The sequence below is a fragment of the Diabrotica virgifera genome, chromosome 4, assembly GCF_917563875.1.
Source record: "Diabrotica virgifera virgifera chromosome 4, PGI_DIABVI_V3a".
Lineage (NCBI taxonomy): Eukaryota > Metazoa > Arthropoda > Insecta > Coleoptera > Chrysomelidae > Diabrotica > Diabrotica virgifera.
In genome coordinates, this window is record NC_065446.1 from 92,721,236 (window position 1) to 92,746,184 (window position 24,949).

At 32.3% G+C, this 24,949-nt stretch overlaps 1 protein-coding gene across 1 annotated transcript in view; it reads right to left on the reverse strand.

The window, feature by feature from the left end:
• Positions 1 to 3,618, reverse strand: part of LOC126883062 (peptidyl-prolyl cis-trans isomerase 5) — a 39,201-nt gene extending 35,583 nt beyond the window's left edge. The window contains exon 1 of the mRNA XM_050648273.1: positions 2,994 to 3,618. Coding sequence (XP_050504230.1) covers positions 2,994 to 3,146 — 153 coding nt within the window. The 5' untranslated portion in view covers positions 3,147 to 3,618. The remainder of the gene's footprint in view (positions 1 to 2,993) is intronic.
• Positions 3,619 to 24,949: the final 21,331 nt, after the last annotated feature.

The window sequence follows — 24,949 nt, forward strand, 5'->3', positions numbered from 1 at the left end:
TTATACAGGGTATTTACAAAGTTATAATTAATTTTGTATGAAAATCGTAAGAAGTTTAACTCCCTGTATAAATTAAAATAAGCACAACAGCAATGGTTTATCAATGCCATATTTTTTTATTTATTGTCAAAATTTTTAAGAATTATTGATATTGCTAATTTTCTTTATATCAAATACAGGGTGAGTCAAAACGCAAGTACATTATTTTCTCAGTAATGTTAAATGGAACACCCTGTATTTTATATCATTATTGAAAAGTAACATTAGCGTACTTTAATTTTTACATAACATTCCCTATGCCCAAATTTATTAGTTTTCGAGATATTTTCATTTTTCAGAGCAAATTATTTTAGGTGTTTAAATTTATCTAAATTTTAAGTAAGCCATGACTGAATTGACAATTGAAGATTACCGATTATCAATCCGGTAATCAATGTAACACTGTAGCAAATAAAGAAATAAAAATAATTTATTAGTATATAATACATTTTACAAACAAAAACACAACCACTACATCCAACATTTTTGAAACAATTAAAAACTATCTTTTTATGTAAATGCAACAAATAAACAAAGAAAATTAGTAATAAATTTTACAAAAAAACACACAAACACAAAATACAATATTTTGTGAAGACAATTAAACACTACTTTTGTATGTAAATGTAACAATGTAACAAATAAAGAATGAAACATAATTTATCAGTAATACATTTTGCAAAAAAACATGTTTGAAAAAATTAAAAGCTACTTTTAATAAAATATTTATAATATTTAATTATATAAGGTGTTCAAAATTATCTCCAACACATTTATGTACGCCTAAAAACGATCATTGAATGAGCTACTTACTCTACGGAGCATTTGTAAATTAACACATCGAAATACACTTTGTATTCTATTTTTCATCTCATCCCTTGTTGTCGGAGGTATTTTATAAACTTCATTATTAACGTAACCCCAAAAAAATCAGTCCAGTTTATTAAATTCTGGTGATTTGGGTGGCCACGCTACTGGTCCATTGAAAAATGAAAATATCTCAAAAACTAATAAATTTAGACATAGGGAATGTTATCTAAAAATGAAAGTACGGTAATGGTACTTTTCAATAGTGATATAAAATACAGGGTGTTCCATTTAAAATTACTGAGAAAATAATGTACTAGCGTTTTGACTCACCCTGTATTTGATATAAAGAAAATTAGCAATATCAACCATTGTTGAAAATTTTGACAATACGTTAAAAAATATGGCATTAATAAACCATTGTTGTTTTGCTTATTTTTATTTATACAGGGAGTTGAACTTGTTACGATTTTCATATAAAATTGGTTATAACTTTGTAAATACCCTGTGTAACATAACAAACCTTTATATTTTTGTGATGGAGAAGTTAACAGGATTTCGAATTTAAAATAAAATATAGGGTGTTCCATTTAAAAAAACATAAGTTTGGTTTACATAGGTAAATAGACGTCAAAGGTAGAATCTCTTGTAGAATAGTCATGATTTGGTCTTGCTGGAAAGACATGTAGATGTTAACGAATTAAGCAAACAGTTTCTAAAATATATAAAGAAGGAACTGTTAAAATCCTGTGATCTTTAAAGTAGTTTCTGCAAAGTGTTGTTCTTCTGAGGCCAAACAGATATGGTATTGCTCTTTTTTGTAATTTAAAAATGACATCAGATTGGGCAGCTGTACTAGAACCCCAAAAAGGAAGACCATGAGACGATCTTCCAAAATAACATACTTTAGAATTTAGAAGATGCTAAATTGATTTCCTTCATAACAGATCTTATTGCATAGCAAGCTGAGGCTAGTTTCTTAGTCAATGGTCTCCAATACACGCTTTACACAGCCTACGGCCTACAGCATCTATTGGAGATAACCGGCTAAGTTGGTGGTTACTTTACTAGTAATTTGATTTTGTTTTAGAATTACTCATTTTTAACTATTTTCAGTTGTAAGATAGTTTTTGTCCTTCAAAGTTTATTAAAAGTAACTACAATGTAACAATTTTCCTACGGCATGATGCTGTACACAGCCTACAGCGTCTATTGGAGACTGGACACCTTACTTAACAAATTGATAGTCATTTAAGGCTGGTGTCTATAAAAATACAGTAAAACCTGTCATATCTGGATCAATGTGGCGGCAGACAGATCCGGATATGAAAAAATCCGGATATCAAGACCACTACTTCTTTTATAGTCTCTGAAACGTTTTCTCCTTCATACATTCCAGTAATCAATGCCGTCAATAACTTTCGTCGATAGACACGTTTTATAGATTCTATAATACATTATTTCACCATCCTTTAGTTCTTCTTTTAGTGCGTTGTCCAACAGCAGGACTGTCTTTCTCGGTAGATTTCGTTAGATCCGGACGGCGCAGAACTGTCCGGATATGGGGAGGTCCGGATATGACAGGTCCGGATATGACAGGTCCGGATATGGCAGGTTGTACTGTACCAAGAAATTTTACAGAATCAATGGTACTGATCTGGCTGTTATTAAGAAGCAAGGGTTGAAGAGCTTCTTTGAACGATAATACCACTGTCTTATCCACATAAAAAGAGAGTAAATTAGAATCGGACTAGGTTTTTATTGTAAGATCAGAAGCTATAGTTGCATAAAGAGTTGCTCAAAGTGATACTGGGTAGTATCATCAACAAAAAGAAAAATTTTACATTGATTTGTAAATTAGTGATGTTATTTATAAAGAAAAGTAGAGGACTCATTACTGATCCTTGTGGCACCCCACATATAATGTTTTTAAAACTAGAGTCAGTCTCATCTGCTCTAAACCAGTTGTTTCCTATTCTCAAAGTACCTAACTAAGATTTGAACCAATTCAAAGAATACCTGGAATTTCCTAGGCATTTAGTTTTTATCAAAATATCGTGATTTACACAATCAAAAGTTTGGCATAGTCATTTTTTAAGTAAAATTGTGTAGGCATAAATTAAAAATAGAATTTTTTTAAATCTTACCTTATCGGTGACTTTTGGGCCTTTCTTCGACGAATCATCGCTTCTTACATAGGCTAAAACGGCTACAAAAGCCAAAGTAACTAATAAAACTTTCATCGCTGCTTTGTAACCAATCTTATCCCTTATGAGCCGGTGAAGTAACAGAAAGCTCATAAAATATTGCTGGACACTTCACTTGGACAGTCAACTTGACTTGACTTGAATCACCTCTGCCTGCAGGCCTGCACCTCTTGAAATTGAAATTTACACAACGGGACTGGAAATAAACTAGTAAAAATTAGAAATACCCATTCGGATTTCTCTTTCTTGTATACTTCGAAAAACCATTTGCAGAGTAGGACAGAATGTCAACTAATGTTCGAGAACGTTAACCAATTATAATCCGCCACGGTCAGCTGGTGCCGAGTGAGATACCCTTTCTCTTTTTAACCAATAACAAAGCGATAGAAACATCTTATCTTAAGATGAAAGCGGTTTAATTTAAATTCAAACTGTTAAATTATTTTTAACATCAGATTATTGACCTGAAATATTCTTTATTTGTTGAAAGGTCAATGTCAAAAATATGCTGAGTTGTCCTGTTAGAAACAAAGACCATTAAAAAATCTTATAAACAAAAGTCGCCAATCTGAAGTCTTGTGCAGGGACGGACTTGATGAAATGTTACTTGAAATATGAGGAAAATTAACTAAGGATTGTGAAAGGAATGGTCATCCTGGACATAGAAAAATCCTACGACACTACGACAATATTTAACTAATAGAACTGTTCAAGTTTCAGCTGACCGAAAGATGTCCAGGAAGGGATGCCCGAAGACAGTATTTTATCACCCATTTTGTATAACATTTTTGTTTCAGACCTACTATGGTTCATTTTTTAAATAGGAGGAGTAAACTTAGCAGACAAATTCACACCCAATAATGTCACTAGAAAAATAACCAGATCCATCTTCTTTTTTGGTTGATCATATTCGGCCTTCGACGGTAATCCATAAATATTATATTATACTAAACGACGCTAAAGAGTTCTAAAAACAACTTCTTTATATAAAAGTATACTAACAATCTAAAAATTAAAGAAATAACGGAGGAAACGCAAAAAATCGGCGATATAACTTAAGAGCACACAGTAGCGATCAACAGGTAACAACAAACGCGGTTCGAGATTGCGAAAGTTCTGCGAACTTTCAAAAGTAAGGCAACAGTGCGTCGGTAATTCGACACTGACAGTGACGTTTATAATCTTTGCGTTTTATAATCTATCAAAAACAATAATTTTTATACACATAGGCGCGAAATGTTGCCAAGTCAGTGACGTTCGATTTCTTGTTATAAAAAAATCGATATTTAGTAGTTCCAATGTGACACAAAATCTAGGCACGGGCATAGCCACCTTTACTTAACAAGCCATAAAGTTGAAATTTGGCAACATCTATTGGTAGACCGATTAATTCTAACAGTTCTCATTTGTCTTTAAATAATTTTCACTGTATTTACAGAGAAACTGAAATATTTTACAATATTTCGTGCTCCAAATTATAAAGAACATTAAAAGGTATGTTATTAAGATGATTTTAGTTCAATATAATATATTTTTATATAAACTTGCGTGCATATAGAAATCCGTCCACTTAAAAATTTTGTCATTTTTAATGTTTATTTCCTTAACCTGTTGACAGATTTAAGTGATTTTTTTAATATGTTATAGCCTAATTCTTTTACAATACCGCTGTAATAATATTGTTGCTAACCAGTTAAATTTTTATGGTGTATCGGGCATTTATAAAATACTGAAATTAAAACCCAACTATAGACTGCGGTTTTCTTAACATTCTGTTTTTTTTTTTATTAATTCGCTTATGTTTAACAACTAGATTTGTTCTTTATCAATTCAGGGTGTTTCTAAATAAGTGCGACAAACTTTAAGTGGAAAGGAACAAAATGCACAATTTTGACGCCTGTATTTTAAATGGAATCATTTTTTTCGAATCCTGAGAAAACTAATAAGTATTTTTGAAAAATTTAAACGCAGAATGAAAGATTACTTTATTACCGAGGGCCGAAAGTCCCTTAGAATAAATAAAAAGTATTTTTTAATGACATATTTGAAACTAAAAATCACACTAAATTTTCTTAGTTTTTCACCCCTATAACTTATTAAATAAACATAGAAGTTTTCAGGGACTTTCGGCCCTCGGTCCTAACGTAATCTTTCATTCCGCGTTTAAATTTTTGAAAAATACTTACTATGTAGTTTTCTTAGGATTCGAAAAAAAATGAATCCCGTTTATATTCATCCGTGAGTCATGAGGAACTGTACATATAACAAATGACCATTAAAAAGTGTCTGCTCCCATTGTGTAATAATATATAGGGCGAGTTTCGCATTTGGACACAAATTTGTATTCGTCATAATTTTTGAACGGTCAGATCGATGTGTCTCTTATTTTGGTCAATCTTTACACCTAATCAACTGATTTATTCAAACTAGAAAAAAATCAGGTGCGGCTTCAAAAAAATTAGTTCGTTTGGGCCTTAGAAAAAATTTCACCTTGTATACGCTTTTTGAAAACTATAATATGAATTTTACAAATTAGACAACAAGGCAATTAAAATGACATTTATTTTTTTCCCCACACGATTACTTAATTTTTTATAAAAAAAATCAAATTTGAGTATGAATTACAAGTTTGGTAAAGTGAACCATAAATTAAAAAAAAATAACTTTTATTACAAAAATTAATTTTTTTTGAACAAATATTTAACTTATGTTACCACCCAAATCAACTGATTTATACAAACTAGAAAAAATCAGGCCCGGATTTAAAAAATTTGTTCGTTTCGGTCTTAAAAAAAATTTCACCCTGTATACGCTTTTTGAAAACTCTTATATGAACTTTACAAATTAGGCAAATAGACAATTAAGATGGCATATTTATTTTTTTCCCCACACGATTACTTATTTTTTTATAAAAAAATCAAATTTGACTATGAATAATTAAAAGTTTGGTAAAGTGAACAATATTTACTAGAAACCAGATTTAAAAAAATTAACTTTTATTACAAAAATTAATTTTTTTTTGAACAAATATTTAATTTATGTTACTACCCAATCAACTGATTTATTCAAACTAGAAAAAAATCAGGCCCGGATTTAAAAAATTAGTTCGTTTTGGTCTTAGAAAAAATTTCACCCTGTATACGCTTTTTGAAAACTCTAGTATGAATTTTACAAATTAAACAAATAGGCAATTAAAATGGCTTACTTATTTTTTCCCCACACGATTACTTAATTTTTTATTAAAAAGTCAAATTTGTCAAAATCGGAATTTTGCCATAAAAATAAAAAAAATTAAACAACGTTTTTCTCAAAATTAAAAACTTCACCATTTTTTTTTCTATACCACGTCTAGATCTAAAACCCATAACACTTCTCTTTGGACTCTATAGTTTAACATAGACGTGATCAAATAGATAAATCTTACATTTTTTTCACTTAATTTTTGCGATTTAACTTTGCAATTCACGAATCTGCACCTTTTATTTTTAAAAATTTATAACTTTTATGAGAAGAAGACGGAAAGTCTACAACAATTTTCATATTCACAATGGTAAGAGATATGTGCTGTAAAATTTCAGAAAAAAAAATATTAAAATGGAACAGAGTTGTAGCGAGGTAAACCGTGATTTAATTTTTTTTTCAGTTTTAGGTTAAAATTCCGATTTTGACAAATTTGATTTTTTAATAAAAAATTAAGTAATCGTGTGGAGAAAAAAATAAATATGCCATTTTAATTGCCTATTTGTCTAATTTGTAAAATTCATATTAGAGTTTTCAGAAAGAGTATACAGGGTGAAATTTTTTCTAAGACCAAAACGAACTAATTTTTTAAATCCGGGCCTGATTTTTTCTAGTTTGTATAAATCAGTTGATTGGGTGGTAACATAAGTTAAATATTTGTTCAAAAAAAATTAATTTTTGTAATAAAAGTTAATTTTTTAAAATCTATGGTTCACTCTACCAAACTTTTAATTATTCAGTGTCAAATTTGATTTTTTTATAAAAAATTAAGTAATCGTGTGGGGAAAAAATAAATATGCCATTTTAATTGCCTATTTGACTAATTTGTAAAATTCATATTAGAGTTTTCAAAAAGCGTATACAGGGTGAAATTTTTTCTAAGACCAAAACGAACTAATTTTTTAAATCCGGGCCTGATCTTTTTCTAGTTTGTATAAATCAGTTGATTGGGTGGTAACATAAATTAAATATTTGTTAAAAAAAAATTAATTTTTGTAATAAAAGTTATTTTTTTTTAAATCTATGGTTCACTTTACCAAACTTTTAATTCATACTCAAATTTGATTTTTTTATAAAAAAAAATTAAGTAATCGTGTGGGGAAAAAATGAATATGTCATTTTAATTGCCTATTTGTCTAATTTGTAAAATTCGTATTATAGTTTTCAAAAAGCGTATACAGGGTGAAATTTTTTCTAAGACCCAAACGAACAAATTTTTTTGAAGCCGGACCTGATTTTTTTCTAGTTCGAATAAATCAGTTGATAAGGTGGTAATAGTGTAACGATTGACCAAAATACGAGACACATCGATCTGACCGTTCAAAAATTATGACGAATACAAATTTCTGTCAAAATGCGAAACTCGCCCTGTATATTATTAAACAATGGGAGCAGACACTTTTTAATGGTCATTTGTTATTCCCCATAGGAGCCTCTACACGAGGTAGGAGTATGTACAGTTCCTCATGACTCACCCTGTATAATAAACGTTACTTACAAGGAATTACTTTTAATATTATTTTGTACAAACTTTTAATTAATAATATTTTCTTGTTCGACTAAAAAAATACTATAAATTTTACCAGAATTTGTACTTTAAAATCGTAGTTTCGAAAGCGGTAGTCCGAAAGTCAGACTACCGACGTCATCAATTGCGACGTTGCCTTTTTCTCTTCATGGCTTGTAAAGTAAAGGTGGCTATGGCACGGGATAAAAAAGTTTATTTGAAGAAAGTGTATTTTTTTGTTTTTCTTAATGGCGGTACAGGCTCCTTTTTTCAATATTTTTTTTAGTTATAGAGTAATTTCCACATACTAACATATTTCTGAAATTGGGCTCTGTACCGCCATTCTTTATTATATTACGAATATGTGTGCCAAATATCTCGACAAAATATTCAAAATTAGAGCCGCAATCTTGGAACGCGTTTGTTGCTACCTGTTGATCGTTACTGTTTTTTAAATGTCATTAGTGTCAAAATTTTATAAATGTCAAAATTTCATAATTAGTGGAGTAGGCTCTAAGCTTGCTCGCGATTGGACCAATCGCAAGTAAGCATTACGGAACGGTAAATTTGAATTACTCCTCCTATTTAAAAAATGAACCACAGACGAGCGGCACATCCCTAATTTGATGCTTAGAAATCGAAAAAACGACCATGGTCACTTGCCATTTAGCTATCATGCATGATAGGTGAATGGCAAATTTTTGTCATTCTTTATGTTTCCGAGGTCGCTGAATCCATAATATGAAGTTTATTTTTATTTACAGGATGATTGATTAGTGGGGTAAAGCTCCATAAATCCGCTATAGTAATAGATAGCAATAAAAATTAATAACAAACATTGTAGCCAACTTTGAGCTTCACATTACAAAATTAGTTAGAATGTTACAGGGTGTTCGATAACAGAGTGGCAGACCAAACTTATGTTTTTTTTTAATGGAACACTCTCTATTTTATTTTATATTCGAAATCCTGTTAACTTCTTCATCACAAAAATATAAAGGATTGGTATATGTTATACATAGTGTGACCAACTCCAATTCAGTCGAACTCGGGACAAAGCTGAAAAAAATACCTAAAATCCGGGACATTTCAATGAAAATCGGGCCATTTTTTTTTAATATAGAACTTTAATACCATCATTTTATTGATTATTTAACATTTTTATGTTGACAATATTTTTGTTGGGATTAAGCGACAATTGGTTGTAATGATAATTACATTTTTTTTTGGTTTTTGACGTTTCGACTTACAATCCGGAAATCGTTCTCAAAAAAGGAAATTTTTGATGTGATACTAGTATTACAAAGAGCACTGAACGCTAGAATGCTGGGAAAAAGACTGGTTGGAAAGCCAAGAAAGCTCTGGGAAGACACAGTAAACAGCGACGGACAAGCACTTTTAGGAGTCCATGTATGGAGAAGAGCAGCCACAGACAAACAAGGGTGGAGGCAAAAAATAAAGGAGGCCAAGGCTCAATTTGGGCTGTAGTGCCGTAGAAGAAAAAAATTAGTACATATTACATTCTAGAAATTGTCGACTTTTTTGCGTCCCTCCAATTCAATTTGATGTGAATTCTTAAAAGAATAACGTATTCAAAATTTCAAAATAAAATTTTACCAAAACGTTGAAAATTCGGATGGCCCGGAAGCCTTGTCCGGGACGCCGGAACACGACTTCGTAATTCGGGCCATGTCCCGGATTTTTCGGGCTAGTTGGTCACACTAGTTATACAGAGTATCTACAAAAGTTTTAACCAGTTTTATATGAAAATCGTAACAAGTTCATTCCCTGTATAAATAAAAATAAGCACAACGGCAATGGTTTTATTGATACCATACTTTTTATATATAGGGTGTCCCAAAAGTAGTGGAACGGTCGAATATTCCGCGAACTAAACATCGGATCGAAAAACTGAAAAATACGTGTTCAATCATTTTCAAAAATCTATCCAATGACACTAAACACCAACCCCCACTACACCCCCTGGAGGTGGGGTGGGGGGTAACTTTAAAATCTCAAATGGAAACCCCTAGTTTTTCTTGCAGATTTGGATTCGTTACGTAAAAGTAGGCAACTTTTATCTAAGACATTTTTTCGAACTGTGGATAGATGGCGCTACAATTGGAAAAAACGATTTATTCTGATACCATAGGTAAATTATAAAAACGGTCTAATATCTCGAGAAATACACTTTCAAATGAGAAACCAAAAACAGGTTTTTAATATGTTTCGAAAACCTATCGATAAACACAAAACATGACCTTCTAACCCACCCCCTGGAGATGGGGTGGGGGTAAATTTAAAATCTTAAATAGCAACCCCCTCTTTTTATTGCAGATTCGAATTCGTCATGAAAAATTAAACAACATTTATTCGAAACATTTTTTAAAATTGCTGATAGATGGCGCTAGTAAATCGTATTTTTCCAATTAAAGCGCCATCTATCAACAATTCTAAAAAATGTTTCGGATAAATGTTGCTTAATTTTTCATGACGAATCCGAATCTGTAAGAAAAAGTGGGGGTTGGTATTTAAGATTTTAAAGTTACCCCCCACCCCACCTCTAGGGGGTGGGTTGGAGGGTCATGTTTAGTGTTATTCGATAGGTTTTCGAAAAGTATTAAAAACTTTTTTTTGGTTTCTCATTTGGAAGTGTATTTCTCGAGATATTAGACCGTTTCTATAATTTACCTATGATATCAGGATAAATCGTTTTTCCCAATTGTAGCGCCACCTATCCACAGTTCGAAAAAATGTCTTGAATAAAAGTTACTTACTTTTACGTAACGGATCCAAACCTGCAAGAAAAACTAGGGGTTTCCATTTGAGATTTTAAAGTTACCCCCCACCCCACCTCCAGGGGGTGTAGTGGGGGTTGGTGTTTGGTGTCATTGGATAGATTTTTGAAAATGATTGAACACGTATTTTTCTGTTTTTCGATCCGATGTTTAGTTCGCGAAATATGCGACCGTTCCACTACTTTTGGGACACTCTGTATATTGTCAAAATTTTTAAAAATGATTGATATTGCTAATTTTTTTATACCTAGGTAATACAGGGTGAGTTAACACGAAAGTGCATTATTTTCTCAGTAATTTTAAATGGAACACGGAACGCCCTGTATTTTATATCACTATTGAAAAGTACCATTACGGTACATTCTTACATTCTCTACCGTACATTCTCTACCGTACATTCGTACACGTCCGTACATTCTCTACCGTACTTGTATACAGCATTCCCTATGTCTAAAATTAGTTTTCGAAATATTTTCATTTTTCAATGGACCGTGTAGCGTGGCCATCCTGATTACCAGAATTTAATAAACTGGACTGATTTTTTCTAGTTACTTTAAGAATGAAGGTTATAAAATGCCTCCAACAACAAGAGATGAGATGAAAAATAGAATACAAAGTTTATTTCGAAGGGTTAATTTACAAATGCTTCGTAGTGCAAGTAACTCATTCAATGACCGTTTTTATACAGGCATGCATAAATGTGTTAGGAGGTCATTTTGAACAACTTATGTAATTAAATATTTAAAATATTTTATTAAGAGCACACAGTAGCGATCAACAGGTAGCAAAAAACGCGGTCCAAGATTGCGAAAGTTCCGCGTAACTTTCAAAAGTGAGGCAACAGTGCGTCAGTAATTCGACACTGACAGTGACGTTTATACTATAGGTTATTTTTTAACCAGGAGGAGTAAACTAAAAAGACAGATTCACACACAAGAAAGTCACTAGAATAATAACCAAATACATCTTATTTTTTGGTTGATCTAGTCGGTCCTCAACGGTAATCCATAAATATTATATTAAATTAATACGTCGCTGAGTTCCAAAAAAAACTGCTTTTTATATAAGAGCAGACTAACAATCTAAAAATTAAAGGAATAACACTGAAAACACAAAAATCGCCGATATAACTTAATTAAACTATGAAATGTCACTAGTGTCAAAATTTTATAAATGTCATTAGTGTCAAAATTTTATAACAATGGAGTAAACTTGCCAGCGGTTGGACCAATTACAAACAAGCAATACAGCGCGGTAAATTTGAATCACTCCTCTTGGTTAAAAAACAAACCATATCAAAAACAATAATTTTTATACATATAGGCGCGAAATGTTGACGTTAGATTTCTTGTTATAAAAAAATCGATTTTTAGTAGTTCCAATGTGACACAAAATCTAAGCACGGGATAAAAAAGTTTATTTGAAGAAAGTGTATTTTTTTGTCTTTCTTAATGGCGGTACAGGCTCCTTTTTTTAATATTTTATTTAGTTATAGAGTAATTTCCACATATGTACTAACATATTTCTGAAATTGGGCTCTGTACCGCCATTCTTTATTATATTACGATTACGAATATGTGTACCAAGTATCTCGACAAAATATTCAAAATTAGAGCCGCAATCTTGGAACGCGTTTGTTGCTACCTGTTGACCGCTACTGTTTGCTCTTAAAATTAGCTTTCAATTTTTTCAAACATGTTGTATTTTGTGTTATGTTTTTTTTGTATTTTTAGGTACTGATAAATTATTTTTCGTTCTTTATTTGTTACATTTACATACAAAAGTAGTTTTTAATTGTTTTCTCAAAATGTTTTATTTTGTGTTTGTGTTTTTTTTGAAAAATTTTTAACTATGATAAAATAATAATAATAAAATTATAATAAATTATTTTTCTTTCTTTATTTGTTACACTTACATACAAAAGTAGTTTTTAATTGTTTTCACAAAATGTTGTATGTTGTGTTAGTGTTTTTTTTTGAAAAATTTTTAACTATGATAAAATAATAATAATAAAATTATAATAAATTATTTTTCTTTCTTTATTTGTTACACTTACATACAAAAGTAGTATTTAATTGTTTCAAAAATGTTGTATGTTGTGTTTTTCTTTGTAAAATTTATTACTAATAAATTATTTTTCTTTCTTTATTTGCTACATTGTTACATTTATGACCAGATTGATAATCATGTATGGTTCTTTTCATGAGGATTTTTCAGTGCGTCACAAATGATAGAAAAAAAGGTAAGTATCCGTGATAATATACATTTATAACATTTATTCTAACATGACATTTTAGTTAAATCTGACAGTTTTTAGTCAAATTTTATTTGCAATTGGACATAAAAACAAATCAATTGTCTTTATTGCATTTATAAAATGGTATTTTCTTTGATTTGTATAGTCTTATAAATTGTACAGATTATATTCGTAGATATATTATATAATTAGTAAATAAATTTTTTTCTATTATAGCGCCATCTATCGACAACTAGAATAATCACCGAACTAGAATAATTACCAAAGTAATCACCGACGTGCCTTTTTTTCTGTCATATACAATTTAATGCGTTAGAAAGAAATCGAAAAACTGTGACGCACTGAAAAATGCTCATGAGAAAAAGCATAATCGTAAATTGTTAGTTCTAGACAATTCAGTCATGACTTACTTAAAATTTGTAAAGATTTATACCCGTACTTAATTAATATTTTGCTCTGAAAAATGAAAATATCTCGAAAACTAATAAATTTAGACATAACGAATGTTATATAAAAATTAAAGTACCTACGGTAATGAATGGTACTTTTCGATAGTGATATAAAATACAGGGTGTCTCATTTAAAATTACTGAGAAAATATTGTACTATTGCGTTTTGACTCACCCTGTATTCAATATAAAGAAAATTAGCAATATCAATCATTTATGAAAATTTTGAGAACAAGTAAAAAATGTGGCATCAATAATCCATTGCTTTTGTGCTTATTTTTATTTACGAGTATACAGTGAGTTGAACTTGTTACGATTTTCATATCAAATTGGTTATAACTTTGTAAATACCATGTACCTACAACAAGAATCCTTTATATTTTTGTAATGGAGAAGTTAACAAGATTTCGAATATAAAATAAAATACAGGGTGTTCCATTTAAAAAACATAAGTTTGGTCTGCCACTATGTTATCGAACACCTTGTAACATTCTAATTAATTTTGAAATGTGAAGCTCAGATGACTACAATTTTTGTTATTAACTTTTATTGCTATCTAATTACTATAACGGATCTACGGAGCTGTACCCCACTAATCAAGCACCCTGTAGAATTGGTGAAACATGTTCAAAAGTAAAATTTTAGGAAAAAAGGCGAAAAATCAATTTTGATGATTTTTTAACTTTAACTCGCTGTATCTTTGGCGCTTTAAATATTTCCTTTTAAAAATTTTACTGTATCATCTTTGGTGTATTTATACAGGGTGTCCCGAAAAGATTGGTCATAAATTATACCACACATTCTGGGGTCAAAAATAGTTCGATTGAACCTAACTTACCTGAGTACAAATGTGCTCATAAAAAAAGTTACAGCCCTTTGAAGTTACAAAATGAAAATCGATTTTTTTCAATATATCGAAAACTATTAGAGATTTTTTATTGAAAATGGACACGTATCATTCTAATGGCAGGAACATCTTAAAACAAAATTATAGTGAAATTTGTCCACCCCATAAAAATTTATGGGGATTTTGTTCCCTTAAACCCCCCCAAACTTTTGTGTACGTTCCAATTAATTCATTATTGTGGTACCATTAGTTAAACACAACGTTTTTAAAACTTTTTTGCCTCTTAGTATTTTTTCGATAAACCAGTTTTTATTGAGATGCGGCTTCTTTTTCAATATATTTACGTAAAAATTTTATGGGGGTTTTGTTCCTTTAAACCCCCCAAATATTTGTGTACGTTCCAATTAAACTATTATTGTGGTACCATTAGTTAAACACAGTGTTTTTAAAACTTTTGCCTCTTAGTATTGTTTTCATAAGTCACCTTTTATCGAGATGTAGCTTCTTTTTCAAAATATACCTAAAATGTAAATTATAAATAAATTTTCAGATTATTAACAGGTCTCTATAATCGTACTTAACCATATACAAATATGTGGTGGATTGGACAAATATTCAAAATATCTCGATAAACACTGGCTTATCGAAAAAGTACAAAAAAGCAAAAAAGTTTTAAAAATAATGTGTTTAACTAATGGTGCCACAATAATAATTTAATTGAAACGTACACAAAAGTTTGGGGAGGTTTAAGGGAACAAAACTCCCATAAAAATTTTATGGGGTGCACAAATTTTACTTAAATTTTCTTTTAAGATGTTGCTGCCATAAAAATGTCACATGTCAATTTTCAATAAAAAATCTCTGAGAGTTTTCGATATATGAAAAAAAATCGATTTTCATTTTGTAACTTTAAAGGGCTGCAACTTTTTTTGTGTGCACTATTTTATATAGGTAAGTGAGGTTCAATCAACTTATTTTTGACCCCAGAATCTGTGGTATAATTTATGACCAATCTTTTCGGGACACCCTGTATAACAATGAGATAGATTTTTCTGAAATGTTTAAAAAAATTAAAAGAGGAGTTATTCATTTTTAAACATTTTGTCGCCGGATTTCGTTAGTTTCATGTTTGCTTAAAAAAGTTGAGTGACAAACGTTTTAGTTTATAATTTTAACCAACACAGAATTAAAATATAGGTAAGTCATGAAGAAGTTTTCTGGAAAATTTCAAGTCAAAATATGCAATGGAAAAAAAGGTATGTGACTTTATAGACGAGCGGCACACCCCAAAAAACGCTTATTTCTCAATATACTGATGGTGTGTTAAATGGTCTTTTTTTTGAAAAATGGCTTTGGCAGAGCCAATTAACTAGACTTGTTTCTGATTGATTGTAGATTCAATGTTAAATGGTCATACATTATGTTTTTGATGGTGCTGAAAACGCAAATGGGGTTTATTTTGACTTTTGTGTGCGGAACATTGTCAAAATGGCAATTTCACCGATTTCACCCTACAAATAAAAAAAAATTAAATCACCTTTTTTTGCTGTTGACTCACTACAACTCTGTTCCATTTTAATATTATGTCTGAAATTTTTATAGTAGGTAGGTACATATCTCTCACATTTCTGAAGACAATGGGACCTGTTTTAAACTTTCAGTATTATTGTAATAAAAGTTATGAATTTTTTAAAGTAAACGGCGCAGATTCCTGTATTGCAAAGTTTAATCGAAAATTTTGAGTGACAAAATTTAAAATTTAGCTTTTTAATCAAGTTTATGTTAAAATATAGATTACAAACAATAAAATGTTTTATAGAAAAAAAAAATGGTGCAACCTTTATTTTTAAGAAAAACGTGATTTTTTTGTTATTTTTAAGGTAAAATTGCGATTTTGACAATGTTCCCCTACTTAAAATTCAAAATAAACACCACTTTCGTCTTCAGCGGCATCAAAAACATGAAGTATGACCAAAATTAGCCATCCACCACACCGTGGTCACTGTGGTCAATATCTCGAAAAATAAGCGTTTTTGGGGGAGTCCCACTCGTCTATAAAGTCACATAACTTTTTTCCTATTGCCTATTTTGACTTGAAATTTTCCAGAAAACTTCTTCATGATTTATGTTTTAATGCTGTGTTAGTTAAAATTACAAACTAAAAAGTTTCTTACTCAACTTTTTTAAGTAAACATGAAACTAACGAAATCTGACGACAAAATGTTTAAAAATTAACAACTCCTCTTTTAATTTTTTTAAACATTTCGGACAGATCTCATTATTATCTAAATACTTCAAAGATGATACAGTAAAATTTTCAAAGTGAAATATTTACAGCGACCAAAGATATCATCGTCATCAATGGTGCTACAGCCCTATGAAAGAGCCTCGACCTTCCCAAGTCTATTACGCCAGTCAGTCCTATCCATTGCAAACCGTTGCCAGTTTGCTGCGCCTATTTTTCTCCCATCCTCATCTACACCATCCTTCCATCTAAGTTTTGGCCTACCCCTATTCTACTTCCCACAAGTTGTGACATAAGGATTTTTCTAGGAGGGTTGTTATGCTGTGATCTTGCTACATATCCTGCATATCTTAGTCTTCCTATTCTTATAAGAGATACTAAGTCTTTACCACCAAATATATGTTTATATCTGTGGTATACCTCGTAGTTGTACCTCCTCCTCCAAATACCATTTTCACAGATGCCACCGAATATTCCTCTCGGATCCTTCGTTCAAATATAAGCAGAAGGTTTTCATCTGCCTTTTGTTTTCATCTGCAGGTCGTCATGGTTATTTTTGTTTTTTGGCTTAAGTTTCTGCTTCTCATATGTCCACTCAGTCCAAAATAGCATTTGTTCGCTAGGATTACCCTTCGCTTGATTTCTTCCGTCATGACGTTCTCCTTGGTGATCAGGGAGCCTAAGTACCTATGTGAATTTATCCACCACTTCAAAGTAGAGTTATCAACAGTGAATTGGTGACCGATGTTTCTGGCTCTATTGTTGGGTGTTGATGCCATCATCTTAGTTTTCTCCTCGTTTACTTTCAGGCCCATATTTTTTGAGGCATTTGAGAAGGTGGTGTACATTTCTTCTAGTTTGCGTGTTGTGCGGGCAACTAGGTCCACGTCATCGGCATATGCCAAAATTTGGGATGATTTATTAAAAATATTTCGCCAGCGCATCTCCCTGTCGCAGCCCAACATTCGTTTCAAACGCCTGTGATTGTTGCATTTCAACTTTGCAAACGACTTTACGCATGGTAGCCTTAACCAATCTTATCAGTTTATCAGGGATGTGGAATTCATCCATGGCTTCATACAATTTATTTCTTCGGACACTATCATAGGCCGATTAAAAATCTACGAAAAGATGGTATGTGTCGATATTGAATTCATTGGTTTTTTCCAGTATTTGTCTTAGCACAAAGATTTGGTCTGTTGTTGATCGACCAGACCTAAAACCACTTTGATATTCTCCAAGAAGCTCCTCTGAATGTGCACTTAGGCGACCATATAAGATACTCGAAAATATTTTGTAAGCTGTATTAAGGAGGGTTATTCCCCTATAGTTTCTACATTCCAGTTGATCACCCTTTTTGTGTAGCGGGCAAACGATTCCAATACACCACTCTTCCGGGATTTGTTCCTCATTCCAGGCTCTCATCAAAAATCATCAAAATTGATTTTTCGCATTTTTGCATAAAATTTGATTTTTGAACATGTTCCACCAATTTTAGATAAAAGTTGATTTTCGTGGATCGTCATTTTAGGGGTTGCTTAGGAAGCTGAAATTTAAATGTTACGGTGGATGCTGGGTAAGACTAGAAGCGACATAATCAGGAACGACTTGATTAGAGAAAGGACAGGGGTGACTAGAGTCTCAAAAAATATTCAAGAACGAAGACTGCAATGGTTAATTAGAGGACACGATGGACAGAAATGAATGGGGAAGAAGAATAAGGAAAAGCGACCCCTGAAATGGGAAATGATGAGGAAGAAGAAGATTTCAGAACTTTTTTAGTTAAGAACTCCCTAGGAGTGTGTTCTACCCAGTCTCTCACGTTCGTATGAGTATTCATTCAGCCCCATGTTCGTTTTCCCACTTTTCTTACCACTCCGTGTTCGTCAACCCTCTTTCGCCTGCTATGTCATTCTCACTCATACCGTGTGTCACTGCTCTTTCTCTCACCATTGGATGAATTGGTGGCACCCCAGCTATCACTTGTAAGGCAACTGTCGAAGCTATCTTATAAGCACAGACGACCCTTTAGCAGTGCCTTTCTCTGAGATTTGTCCAGAACTCTCATTTTTACGCAATACCTGCTAGCTGCGTACTTAGGCGCCCATATAAGATACTCGAAAATATTTTGTAAGCTGTATTAAGGAGGGTTATTCCCCTATAGTTTCTACATTCCAGTTGATCACCCTTTTTGTGTAGCGGGCAAACGATTCCAATACACCACTCTTCCGGGATTTGTTCCTCATTCCAGGCTCTCATCAAAAATCATCAAAATTGATTTTTCGCATTTTTGCATAAAATTTGATTTTTGAACATGTTCCACCAATTTTAGATAAAAGTTGATTTTCGTGGATCGTCATTTTAGGGGTTGCTTAGGAAGCTGAAATTTAAATGTTACGGTGGATGCTGGGTAAGACTAGAAGCGACATAATCAGGAACGACTTGATTAGAGAAAGGACAGGGGTGACTAGAGTCTCAAAAAATATTCAAGAACGAAGACTGCAATGGTTAATTAGAGGACACGATGGACAGAAATGAATGGGGAAGAAGAATAAGGAAAAGCGACCGGGGTGTACTAAGGTAGGGTTTACCACTTCCATAAGAATTCTTCTTTTACCTGTCCCTGAACCTCCTACGTTTAGCATGATCTTTGTTAGCGCTGCTTTTCTTTGATCGGCTTTTTTCTCGATATATATTACGTGTTTACCAAAGTTCTGTTTGGTGTCCAGTATTACGACCAGATATTTGACTTTCTTGACAGGTAGGATACTTTGTCCTTCCAAAGTGAAGGTTATGTTCTCTCACTCTTGGGCTTTTTAAGATTATAGTCTCCATCTTCTGTGTGGCATGTAGCGTCAGTTCTCTCTCCTCTAGCCATATCCTAAATAGTTTAAGGGCTGTGTTGGTCCTGTCCTTTAGGAGCCCATTTTCGAAGTCTTCGAAATGCCTGTATTCCCTCTCCTAGGTTTATCTCCAGTATATCGTTATATATTCCAGAGCAATGGTCCTAGGACCGACCTCTGCAGATAGGTAGGACGACCGACTACTGTCTTCCGATCAATGCTATTTAAATGGGATTCATTTTTTTCGAATCCTGAGAAAACTAATAACTATTTTTGAAAAATTTAAACGCGGAATGAAAACTTCTATAATATTTATTTTAAAAGTTACAGGGATGAAAAACTAAGAGAAAATTTAGTATGATTTTTAATTCCAAATACAGTACAACCTGCCATATCCGGACCTGTCATATCCGGACGGTTCTGCGCCGTCCGGATCTACCAAAATCTACCGAGAAAGGCAGTCCTGCTGTTAGACAACGCACTAAAAGAAGAACTAAAAGATGGCGAAATAATGTATTATAGAATCTATAAAACGTGTCTATCGACGAAAGTTATTGACGGCGTTAATTACTGGAATGTATGAAGGAGAAAACGTTTCAGAGACTGTAAAAGAAGTAGTGGTCTTGATATCCGGATTTTTTCATATCCGGATCGGCCTGTCGCCACGTTGATCCGGATATGGCAGGTTTGACTGTATCTCAATCAAAAGAAACTTTTTATTTATTCTGAGGGACTTTCGGCCTTCGGTAATAATTTAGTCTTTCATTCTGCGTTTAAATTTTTCAATAATATTTATTAGTTTTTCCAGGATTCGAAAAAAATGAACACCATGTCCGTGGTAATATTTTCCAAATCGAACATTGGCTATCTTTGTCATACAGCACACTCAGTCGAACAGAATGTGGTGACAAGACAATGACGAACAAGGCTAATAAATATTTGACACGGCTTCAGGAATATTTTGAATTGTTTATTAAATAATATTGATAGTGTATTTGAAAAATAATTATTGATTTGAGAAGTGACATTAATAAAAAGTTATTTATTGTTTATTTTTTATGGAAGATTCCAAGCAGAGAAAACACCAAGATATATTCTGTGATCCAAGTATTTTGTTGTTAAATATGTTCAAAAATCTAAACGTTCCATTGTAATAATATATTATCAAAAAAATCACTTTATCACTTTCCCTCTTTTCTCGATTGAGTATTAGTTTTGATTGCATAATATATAAATTATTATAATCACTGAATACAGAGTTAGTTAAAAAATTATAATATTAATTAACTGAATTAATAATTAAGCGATTATGCAAGTAACAGTTATCCCAGAATATTCAAAAGTCATCTCTAAGTTAATGGTGACAATGTCATTGTCAAGTAATGTTTATGTACATATCCATACCAGTGAGAATTTTACTACACGTATTTTGCCGTGTAAAGAAAGAGAAAGTAGGGATAGTCGTAAAATATTTGCGCCTGTGCTCTTAAGAGTAATCCGACGATCAAATGAGCGTTATGTCCAGTGCAACATGCCTATCCCGCGTTTCGCAGTCACTTTGCGAGCAGCACATCCCCATATAAAGCTTATATGGAACCTTGCAGCTCAGTGTTGCCGGTTTTAAGTAGACGAACTTAGGCCGATGCCACATTATGCGTTTTGAACGGATGCGGTGAAAACGCATCCGTTTCCAACGCAACCGGACCGACCTGTCACACTATGCGTTTAGTCTGGTGCAGGTAGTAAGCGCGTACCGATGACTCAAAACGCATCCGCTTCCAACGCAACCGGACCGATCTGTCACACTATGCGTTTTCACCGGATGCGTCGGAAACGCATCCGGTCAAAACGCATAATGTGGCATCGGCCTTAAAGTCCGTCTAAATAGAATATTCCAGAAGTCCAAAACATCTTGATTTGAAAATCTGTGGGTTTTATTATTTAACTAATTCATAGATAGGTACTATGAAAGATATTTATACGATATTAATGCTGATGTTTATTTCCTAGAACAGAAAAATATCAATTGCTTAAAATATATCTCTTGACAACACTGTTCTTCGTAAGAGTCTGTACCGAAAGGTGACCGTGAAACGGAGGATACAAAGACTTTATTTAATGGAGGGTCTATTATGGTTTGGGGAGGAGTTTATTTAACAGCGCGGACAAATCTTGTTCCTTTACGTGGAAGTTCTTTAAACAGTGACAGGTACATAAGCGATGTTTGATCTGAACACGTTGTATTTTTCGCTCCTTATATTGGTAACATGTTTTTGCTAATGCACGATAATGCAAGACCTCGCGTTGTACGAAGGGTAACCGAATATTTACAATAAGTAAATCTTAGGACTTTGAATTGGCCACCACATAGTCCAGATCTTAACCCAGAGGGACATAATTTGCAGAAGAATACGACAGCGTTTTTCTCCTCCTAGAACTCTACAAGAAGCAGAAACAGTAGCTCTCGAGATTTGGAATAATATTGAAATACCAAAGCAAACCTAACTGCGAATGTGTCTAGTCGATGTGATTAGAAGTAGAGGCGGAAACACGCGCTACTGACGCGTATTGTATTAATTTATTTTTAAAAATATTAGAAGGAAAAATTCCTGTAACTGGCTGTATACCATAAATCACAAAAAATAAAAACCTTATCTTGTAAAAGGTATATTTAAAATCCCTAAAAAGGGCTATATCACAACAAAACGTTTTCTAAATCAATATTCCATCATCAGTGTTATCACAGGTTTACATGCTTTAAGCCACCAAAATATAAGGGTAAAAACCCTTGAGTTGTGTTTAAACAGTTGAAGTTACATTATATTATCCGATTTTAAAGGATATTAAAAATATTTTCAGATTAACCTCTGGCATCACATGACATCAATCATATTGGTTGGAAAATTTGTAGGTAGGACCTTACATGGCAGAGTTTAGGTGGCAGAGTTTAGGTCACCCAAACTCTGCCATGTAAGGTCCTACCTACAAATTTTCCAACCAATATGGTTGATGTCATGTGATGCCAGGGGTTAATCTGGAAATATTTTTAACATCCTTTAAAATCGGACAACAAAGTAATCTCAACTGTTTAAAAACAACTCAAGGGTTTTTACCCGTACATTTTGATCGCTTAAAGCATGTAAACCTGTGATAACACTGATGATGGAATATTGATTCCGAAAACGTTTTGTTGTGATATAGCCCTTTTTAGGGATTTTAAATATACCTTTTACAAGATAAGGTTTTTATTTTTTGTAATTTATTTTTGTTACTAATATGTTATAACCTGTATAACGTTTTCATTATATGTAAAAGAATATATTTTTGAAGTTATACTTCTTTAGTCACGATGGTGAATTTTTACATTCCCTGGCGCATGCGCACACCGACAGTATGGTATTAGTCGCTACATCTTTTAAAGGGGAAGTCTACTGTGACAAGATAAAAAACAGGCCGATTTTCCGGATTTTTTTTCTAACAAAATATGACTCGCACATTAAATTAAATTAAACCGTCATCTTTACTATATATTCAAGTATTTGTAAAAAATTTTCACATCGAAATATTCAAAATGGCCGTCGTGGCACTCCTTCAAGCGCAGGTCCGTTTTCTTTGGGTGCCCAAACGGTGTACATGAAATCTCACGTCTGGGTGATCTGAAACAAAAAACAAAATATGGTTATCATCTACATAGTATTGACACTCGTCTGACGGAGGATTTTTCGATAAAAAATTTTGGCGCCAAAAAAAAATTCTTGAAATTTTTTTCTATTTTTTTGCCCAAATTTGATGTTATACCCTATTCCACGAACATACGCCTGTTTTGGATTACTTCGACAACGAATATTTTACTGTTCAAAACAAGAAGAACGAAAGTAAATTGCAAATTACATTGTTGTTTATTGGAATAATTATTAGCGCCATTTACGTTCGTACTTCTTATGTTCACAGTAAAATATTCGTTGTCGAAGTAATCCAAAACAGGCGTATGTTCGTGGAATGGCCCATATTATTGTTTATAACATTTAAACAAACGATATCAAAAAAAATCCTCCGTCAGACGAGAGTCAATACTATGTAGATGATAACTATATTTTGTTTTTTGTTTCAGATCACCCAGACGTGAGATTTCATGTACATCGTTTGGGCACCTAAAAAAACGGACCTGCGCTTGAAGGAGTGCCACGACGGCCATTTTGAATATTTCGACTTGAAATTTTTTTTACAAATACTGGAATATATAATAAAGATGACGGTTTAATTTAATTTAATGTACGATTCACATTTTGTTAGAAAAAAAAATCCGGAAAATCGGCCTGTGTTTTCCCTTGTCACAGTAGACTTCCCCCTTAAGTTATGTAGCGCAAATAAGGTGTGCGTGAAAAGAATATATTATTAGTGTTTTTAGTAAATATATTTATTATAATTTTTATGTCTGTGGATTTGTCTTCCTCCTAATAAGTATTATTGAACATGTTTATTTTCAATTAATGTATCTGTCACCGTGATTGTAATTATGTCCCAGAAATGATCAACTAAATACAAAAGCGGTGGTAGCTGATCGGTAGAGCATTCGCCTAGGGATCGGGAGGTCCCTTGTTCAAATCCCAGACAAAGTCATATCCTTTTTTTTTTAATTTTTGGTATTCTTTTTGTTCTTTTTAAAATTAGTTTAATATTTAAATATAATACAAAAAAACTGTTTAAGTAGATAGGTATTTTGATTTTGTTCAAATCATAATATGAAGTTAGATTATATTATAATAATAGAAGTATAACATTTTACGTGCGTACAACGTACACACACATTCTTTTTTTTTTTAGCTTGAACCCACTCATCACGGGTCTAATTCCTTGTAGCACGTTCCATTTCCACCAAACAAGAAACAAATTACGGACCTAATTGAAACTTTAAATAATAAATCTACTAATTTTCTCAACAAACCAGACACTTTTTTTACTGTTAACAATTTGACATTTATCAAATTGATAAATTTCTCATAGCCTACTTTAGGCTTGTTTATTAAACTAAGCAGAAAATGTGGATTTATTGATGAAAAACATGGCTAGTTGTTAACGTACCTAACTTTTTTATTATCCAACACAAACAAATAAATCAAAAAACAAAATGTTAAGAAAGCCTATGGCTATAATTTAGTTTTAATTTAAATATTTTATACAGTGATGAGCCCGCTAATAACCGGCAAAATAACGCAAAAGATGGAAAACATAATACACTGCGTGACAAAAAGAGATGAGACCAGTGGAGGTGGAACTTGTCGTTATAAACGTAAAAAAATGTGTGTGTGTGTGTGTGTTTAGATTTATGACCTTGGTTTGAAACAATTGGCCAGCTCAATTTTTTTTTATTTTCATAGACACAATTTCCTAATTTTAACTAATATACATTATATACAGTAGGAAAAATGAAAGAATACCCATGAACGAACATATAAAACACGCTGTATTTTCCTGTCACCGTGTCACACAAAAAATTGGCCAGCGCACATACATGTAATAATTATTGTTACATGTACATACTTGCACTGGACAATTTTCTTTGTGACACGGTGACAGGAAAATACAGCGTGTTTTATATGTTCTTTCATGGGTATTCTTTCATTTTTCCGACTGTATTAATAATTACAAACATAATTACATACATTACATTAAAAATACATACTAATATTAAACACTATTACTAAATACT